Here is an 8,473-nt window from a genome sequence, read left to right on the forward strand (position 1 = left end):
TCTAAAAGGAATTTTTTTGTCTTAAGTTAAGAAAATCTAATAAACTTAACGGAAAACATACAAAACGTACACAGGGAAAAACATAACACACTCGTGAAAAATCACAAAAGTAGCCTTGAGCAAATGGAAAGACAGGCCAAGATCTTGGATAAGAAGACTCAATATCATAAAGATGTCAGTTCTCTCTCAGCTAAATTTAACATAATCTCAACAGAAACACCATCCAGTTGTTGCTGCCTGAAACTAGACAAACTGATTATAAAGTTTATATGGCAGAATAAGCAAGCAAAAGCAGCCAGGAAAACATTAAAAAAGAGCGATATGAAAAAACTGGCCCTTCTAGATGTTAAAACAAATTATAAAGCCTCTAAAATTAAGATGGTTTCGTAACGGCATATGAATTGGCGATCAAACCAATGGAACGTAACAGAAAATCCAGTTAAGAAACCCAAATGTATACAAGAACTTAGTATCCAGTAAAAACAAGATCTCAAACCAATGGAGAAAAGATAAGAACTTTTCATAAGTAGTGTTGGAATACCTGGCTGGCTAATGGGGAAAAGATAAAATTGGATCCTTCCTCAAACCAAACTAAATGTCAAGATAAATTCCAAATGAATAGGAGCCTTAGATGTGTTTAAAAAAAAGGGGGGGGGGGAGGGGGTGAAACCATACATACACTGGAAGAAAACATTAACAAATTCCCCATAAATTAAAAGCAGGGCAAACTTCCTGGGACTCAAATTCTAAAGCAATACACTGTAAGACCCATAAATATAACTATATAAAGATGAAAAACCTTTGTACAGCAATAAAACAACATATGCAAAGTTAGGCATATGACAAATTGAAAAAAATATTTTTGCAACTTATGGCACAGACTTTGGGCAGATACCCTGTATCTCATTAAAGGAGAAAACAAATTTAAACTATAGTGAAACATTTCTTACCTAACAGATGGGCAAAACTCCCCCAGAACTTTGGTAGCAAGACTCCAGAGAAACAGAGAAGAGGGATCAGGCATCAAATAAAAACTTCTGTGAGGGGCGCCTGGGTGGCTCAGTCGGTTGGGTGTCCGACTTCGGCTCAGGTCATGATCTCGCGGTCCGTGGGTTCAAGCCCCGCGATGGACTCTGTGCTGACAGCTCGGAGCCTGGAGCCTGTTTCCAATCCTGCGTCTCCCTCTCTCTCTGCCCCTCCCCCACTCTCACTTTGTCTCACTCTGTCTCTGAAAAATAAATAAATATATATAAAAAATTTTTATTAAAAAAAAACTGTGGGGCGCCTGGGTGGCGCAGTCGGTTAAGCGTCCGACTTCAGCCAGGTCACGATCTCGCGGTCCGTGAGTTCGAGCCCCGCGTCGGGCTCTGGGCTGATGGCTCGGAGCCTGGAGCCTGTTTCCGATTCTGTGTCTCCCTCTCTCTCTGCCCCTCCCCCGTTCATGCTCTGTCTCTCTCTGTCCCAAAAATTAAAAAAAAAAAAAAAAAAAAAAAAAAAAAAAAAAAACCACGTTGAAAAAAAGAAAAAAAAAAAACCGTGAATGAACATAGTTTTGATTTTGAACCCACATAAATGGTTTACACAGTTAAAAAACAAAATTAGATTTTTAAAAGCAATTCTTAAAGTTTAAACCAAATGAGCCTGTTGATAAAGCTTATCAAATTGGTGGCATAAGCACACAGAGAAATAAATACATCAACTGGCCTCAGGGCAGAATCTGACAACACATTTGAAGTAGCAGATAGTCTAAGGACAAGGGAACCAACAGAAAACTCACACAACATTCAGTGATCTAATGATCAGTGCAGTTAGTGGCACCGCTACTGGGCTGGTTAGTAACATGGCCAGGAAAATCCAGCAGCCTTCAAAGCCCCAGAGTGTGACCCACTTGTCCAGGGAACGATAAAGTTCCGTGGCCCATTTGAGTGTTACTGGCTAGTGCCCAAGTAGAAGGTGAGAGGGAAGGGAAGAGAGTCAAGTGAGATTTGAACACACCCAACCAGAGCTTGAGGGCAGCACAGGCCAAGCCACTAACTGCATTTACCCTGAGGGCAAACAAGCCACTTCGACTTTTAAGGAAGGGGGTAACAGAGTAACATGTGATCTGTGCTTCGTAAAGATCACTGGCATCAGTATACAAAATGGATTAGAGAGGAACAAAGGAAGAAGCCAGCTGGACAGCTAGGCGGCTGCTGTAGTCATCCAGGACAAGAGATTACAGTAGCTTTAAACCAAAAGAGAAAGGGGACATCAGTAGCCGTGTAGCCTAAATAAATACGTGCTAACTGCAGGTAGGGAGTGGAAGGAGGGTGGGAGGCTGACGGAAGGGGAAGAATATGCGGGACTCCCAGGTTTCTGCCTTTTGCAACTTTGTGGTGCCATCCGAAGAGACTTGGAACTGAAGGTAAGTACCAGGTGGAAGAAAAATGGCAAGTTCACTGCTGCCAGAGCCCCTGACATCATCCTTCAGAGCTGGGGGGGACAAGGAGTTAAGAAGGAAGATCCAATAACCAGGCTGCAGTGTTAGAAAGCTGAGAAACAGATCTAACAAGCAGGTCAGATAACCTCTTGCAGTATTTTCTCAAAATCAGAAATAGAACCACATACCGTTCACTTTGTTTTTTCTTTTAATGTTTACTTTGGAGGGAGAGAGACAGACTGCATGGGGGGGGGGGGGCAGGGAATAGGGAGACACAGAATCTGAACCAGGCTCCAGGCTCTGAGGTGTCAGCACAGAGCCTGACGCGGGGCTAGAACTCAGGAACCGTGAGACCATGACCTGAGCTGAAGTCAAATGCTTAACCGACTGAGCCACCCAGGTGCCCCTCGCTTTGTTTTTATATTTTAAAAAAATGTCACGTAACCAATATCTGGAGGCTTAAAAGCTAGTAATCCTTTGTTTCTAATCTCCTCTTCCTTCTTGGGCCCTTTCCTTCATAAAAACTGAGTTCGTAAACCATCTAGAGTCCCAGAATCAGACTCTCAGGCGGATAACAGAGGTCACTCACACAAATACCTCCAGGGACCGGAAAGACATAAAGTCTCTTTAAATGTAAGCAACTCGCTGTTAAACACTATATGGGCCAAACAAACTGGCCCACGGCAGTTTTCTACTGAGGTCCCACGTTTACAAAATGTCCTAAGAAAATGACTTAAAACAGTTCCTTCCTTTTCTTTCCATTTGAGTACTAATAAATAAAACCAGAAACTACACCAACGAATGACTTTTTCAGAGGTCTTAGTTTAGATAAGAAAGAGAAGTTTGGCTTCAAAAAGAGCTCTTTCTTTCCCTCCATAGATACAGAGGGCTGCCAGGACAGATACAGGGGCAGCCTCCCTCCTCCTTGGCTCCTCGGTCTCTGCCTCCGTGAATCCCTCTCCTCTTCCTCTCTCTCCTAACCTTACTTTCCTGTGGTCCTGAAGAACCGCGTCCATTAGCAAGAAGTGGATTCCTAGAGCCTGAGTATTACGCTCCTACCACTGTTCCTTTCACGGGTCAGAGGAAACCAGCAGGGCAACGGCTACCAAGGTTGCCAAGACAACGCACTGCCATTTCAACAGTGTCCTATAAAATAAGGACGATGATCTCTGAGGCATTTCCAAGTACCTCACTGGGTAAATATCCCTATGAGACAGGAACACCCAACTCTGCTTGGCCACTTTAGAGAAGAAACAAGGCCTGGAAAGATACTTTCAAAACTGAAGTCAAGACCACACGGCAGTAAGAAGTAACTGGTTTCAGGCGGGATTCATCACCACTTTGGTTCACTGGTTTTTATTACATGTGACGTTTCATTGTTGGCTCTGCACCTTTCGAGGGTCAAGGATCCCTCTGAGACCTGATTAAAGAATGGGCTCACTCCCCACAAAAACGACAGACAAATCTGCAGGCAAATTCAAAGGATTCGTGAATCCCCCGCAGCTCAACCACTGACCCCAGTTTAACAATCTGGGATCAGCTAGAATGTATGTACTTCATCTAAGGACAGGAAAAACTTGGGTGTCATGAATTTGAGGATTTGGAGTTAAATAACAACATCAGGGAAATACAAGGAAAGCCGGCGTTCTTTCCTTACCCTTCTCTCCCTTGAGGGCTGCAGACGTCTCAAAACCGCAAAGGTCTCTGCAAACGACACACCACACCCTCTGCAGGACTTCAAGACAGTGACAATCTCATCTCCGAATTTAAATGCCCTTAATATTTAATTCTTTCCTCTACGTGGTTACAGCTTGCTTTTTTCACATTATCGGGATGATGGCTTTCGGAGGCAGCCTATTGGAGATCCAGAAAACCATAAATTCCAATTCAATTTCCTTGTGAAAATCAAAGAGCTCACTCGCTTGAAGAGTTGAAAGCGTCTGAGGGGTCACTGCCTTCCTCCAGGGTGCTGGTACAGGCAGTGTTCCAGAAGGGTAATGTAAACACTCAGTATGAGGCAACAGGGCATACCAATTTGTTTTCCAATCTATTTTATTTCAGTTCAGAGCTTCTTTGCAGACAGACAGTCCACAAAAACAGCCACACTTTGGTTGTACTCAGTCTTCTTCAATCTCCAAAAGCAGCTGAGTATTGCCAAAGCGTGGCTCGTTTCCCTGCTCTGCCCGTCTGCAATGAGGCTTTGAACTGAAATAAAATAGATTGAAAAACAAATTGGTATGCCCTCGCTCTCCCTGCAGTTTTATATTATCCTTCAAAACTAGTGTTACCACCTTCTCTTTACTGGAACCCAACAGACCCAAATAACAGAGTAAAACGGCAACACTTTAAATGTGCAGGTCCCACCCAAACCTAAAATAGCAACTTAATGCTGGGCTTATTGTTTAACATTGCATTAACATGCCACTCTCCCTCCTGTTCCTTGCTCCATTTGCCGGGCTGGACTACACCTTCTAAGGACACGTGCAATCGGGTTACTAGACGCAGTTTAAAGCAAAACCTGACACTGCCGATCCTCTTACACGGTCTGCTTGATTTCTCACTGCCTCTGCAATTTTTCACGTTCATGACCCCAAATACCTTCCTATTTTTACCAATTCAAAAAGTCTGTTACTCGCTTTAAAGCGTCCAATGCCCTGCTTAAAGAATGCAACATTATTTTGAAAACTCTCAGAGGAAACCAAAAATCATTTGCAAACAAACTTTGAAAGGACCAACTAGAAGAAACCTGTGATTTTCTTACACTGCCTTAAGAAAATGCACATGCCTTCAATGGAGGAACACACTAAAATAATGAAAAGAACTCTGAATAGATAGTTGTATAATTTGGTTGACAAAAATTTAAAACTCGTTTGGAGGAGTTCCTCTCTCAACAAGCACAATGAGAAAAAATAAGAGCGGTTCCTGTCGCCCCCAAAGATAGAAGCATACACACACACCCTCAGCTTTGTTGGTAACATAATCCTAGACTTTTGTTATTATTTAGCACTTTAAATACATTTCCATTTGGGGCCCAATTTGGTTTTCTCTGATTGGAATTCAGCAACATGTGTAACAACAACAAAAAGGAAACAGCAAACCTGTTATTACACTTTTTCTTATTTAATCCACACAACAACCCTTTTCAGGAGGTACCACTATCCGCATTTCACATACTAGACCATCTGTAACCGGCCCGCGGCACACAGCTCTCCCAGCAGTAAAGCTGGCTTGAGGGCCAGAGACTCAGAGCACGGGACCGAATCACGGCACCACTACTCACTTCTTTCAATCCTTCCAACACCCCACATTCTTGCCACCTCACAATCTCTGATCCCACTAAAAAGTTCTTCCTTCCCAGTTCTCTCCCTTCTCCCTTCTTGCCTGGACTGGATTCTCGTCACTCAAACAGGTTCGGTTTAAACTACCTTTCTCAAGTGCCTTGCTGGGCCAGGCCGGTAAGAGGGGTCCTCTGGGTCAGCACTGTTTTATCACCTTTATCACAGTTGCCACTATTTGCCTTAGACACGAGGCGTTAGGTCCATCTTGCTCACGGTAATCATACGGCCCAGCACAGTGGGGTCTGGTACATAGCAGGCACTCAAATATTTGATCAACAAATGGCCTGAATTGTTTATTTAATACCTACCAGACTACAGGCTGTGGGCACTGGCTAGCAGCTGATACAAAAATAGGTAAGGTGTGGTCCTGCCCTGGAGAGCCTCCCAAGAGAAGGTAATTTAACAGACGGAATAATACAGACTGGTGTGATCAGTTGAGGTTCAGAACCCAGCTCCCTCGTACATTAACTATGTAACCCTGGACATTGCTCTGAATCTCAATTTTCTCATCTTTACAACAGGATTATTAATACTACCTTCGTCACAGTGTTGGTGAGAGAGCCGAATGATATTCCATGTAAATAGAGCACACAGTGCTTTGCAGAAATCATTTAATAAATACGAACTAGTGACTTTATTATGATGCTATGACAGCTGTATTTGAAATTAGCTTTGTTTACAGGTATACCATCTGTCCAAGACCCTGCTGAATTTAAATCCTGTGAAAGGGCAAAGAGCTTGTTGATCTTGTCCACCACTTTTCTTCCAGGGATTTGAATCATCCTTAGTACATAGTAGGTGCTAAAAAAACACTGAAAGATTCATGAATGCATACGTGCAGGCAAGGGGTGTTCTGAAATCGTTTGTTAGTTCAACTAGGGATGAACAGCTAAGTTTGGGAACTACTGCCATGAAAGAAATGCATCTAAATTAGAAAGTAGGGTGTGGTATAAATTTGATGATTTCGCTAAGAAAAACTTCCCTTCGAGGTTGTAATTAGATCTCCATAAGCCATACAAAGATTTGGAATACGATTTCAGGGAAGAACCAAAGAGCCCCAGGTTGAGACTTCAAAGAAGTTCCAGCAGTATGAGGCGGGTCACAAAGCAGAGGGCTCCCTGGAATGAGCTCCATCTGCCAGACCTATAATCTAGTACACCCTTAGGAAGCTTAACCTCAGAATCTGGTATTCCCGTCTTAAGCGGAAACATGGATACTTACTTAGGAAATGTTGTTAGCAAAAAACCGCTGGGTATGAATAGAAACGAAGCACCTTATTGTAGGCGCTGGTGGATGGTACTGTTACTAAAAACAGTGGAAAACAATTCCCACATTGATTAACAGATCAGATCAATAAGTCTAGAGCTTTAGGTGCACGGGGTAGTTTTAAGTCGAGTTTCCCTTTCCGTGAGAAACGATCAGAAGAATCGCCGGACAACGCTGACCCGTCTACTTGTGTCTAGGGCAGGGGCTGGCACACTTCTGGGAAGGGCCGGACCTTAGGTATTTTTGGCCTTGTGGGCCATGCCCTCAAAGCCATGCCATGTCTGTCGCAACAACTCAACGTAGCCCTCGTAGCAAGAAACGAGCCACAGATGATATAAAACAATGAACATGGCTATGTTCCAACAAAATTTCACTTGGGGACACTGAAATCTGATTTCATATACATTTCGTAAATTACAAGAAAGTCTTCTTTTTTCCCTCCCAAGCATTTAATAATGTAAAAACCACTGTTAGTTCCCCACAGACCAAAACGGGGTGGGGTGGGGTGGGGTGGGGGACAGGGGATTTGGCCCCAGGCCGGAGTTTGCCGAAGCCTGGCGCAGACTTGGCAGGAGGGGGGAGAGACTCGAGAAGCAGCAGCGAGGAGGCCTCGGATCGCGCCGAGGAGCAGGCGGTGACGAGCGAGGGCAGGCCCCAGGCGGGGGCCAAGCCGGGTGCACCCCGACAGGGCCCCGCGGCCTCTCCCCACCGGAGACTTACAGCCGAGCCTGCGCTCGGGGTGGGAGCCTCCCCAGGGGGTCCGCGTCCGGGGCAAGAGGAGGCGGCTGCGACTTGGCAGAGCCCCACGGAGTTCGCCACGCCGAAGGGTCTCAGCGCGCCCCTCATTTGGGGCGCCTCTCGGGCCTCAACAGCTAAAGGGGTCTCCACGCTGAGTCCCAGCCCCGTTTCTATGGTTACCTGTTCAGCACCGATTCAAACTGCCGTTCTTTATTGACAGCGCCATAGAGGACACGAACACTCCTGCCCGAAGGGAACAATAAAGCTTTCTCCATTCAACAGCGGCAGAGACGCCAGAAGGCGGCCATTTTGAGGCCGGCGCGTAAGGAGTAGAGCGGCGAGGGGGCGGCCCGGCCTGCCCCGCGCGCCGTGGTCACGTGTCGGGGGCGGGCCTCGGGGGGCGGGGCCTGCGTCGAGCTCGCCCTCCACCAATGCTAGGGCGCGGGGGCTAACCGGTTGTTAGCCTGTTCTCTGACCTATGACCTTAGCCACTCCCTCCCCTCCCCACACTCTCTTATGAAAGTTTTGATGGGGTTCCACGGACTCTCGCTTGGGCAGTACTAGAGTGGGGATCTTGTTTCCAGAATGGCACAGAAGTAGACACAAAACGGTTTCTCTACATTTTTCCAAAACATGTTCACGTGCAAGGCAGAGACGTGACCTGAGCCGCGTCCCCAGACGCATCCTCATAGGTGGAGAGTCTTGGCACCGC

At 45.5% G+C, this 8,473-nt stretch overlaps 1 protein-coding gene across 5 annotated transcripts in view; it reads right to left on the bottom strand.

The window, feature by feature from the left end:
* Positions 1-8,100, bottom strand: part of ZBTB40 (zinc finger and BTB domain containing 40) — a 79,669-nt gene extending 71,569 nt beyond the window's left edge. For 3 of the 5 annotated variants that reach the window (XM_047870323.1, XM_047870322.1, XM_047870321.1), the window contains exon 1: positions 7,942-8,100. In XM_047870323.1, coding sequence (XP_047726279.1) covers positions 7,942-8,036 — 95 coding nt within the window. In that variant the 5' untranslated portion in view covers positions 8,037-8,100. Of the gene's footprint in view, positions 1-4,076; positions 4,274-7,941 lie in introns of all 5 variants that reach the window. The other 2 variants (XM_047870325.1, XM_047870324.1) reach the window with 2 other exon arrangements.
* Between the last annotated feature and the right edge of the window lie 373 nt (positions 8,101-8,473).

This window comes from Prionailurus viverrinus, chromosome C1 (genome assembly GCF_022837055.1).
Source record: "Prionailurus viverrinus isolate Anna chromosome C1, UM_Priviv_1.0, whole genome shotgun sequence".
Taxonomy (NCBI): domain Eukaryota; kingdom Metazoa; phylum Chordata; class Mammalia; order Carnivora; family Felidae; genus Prionailurus; species Prionailurus viverrinus.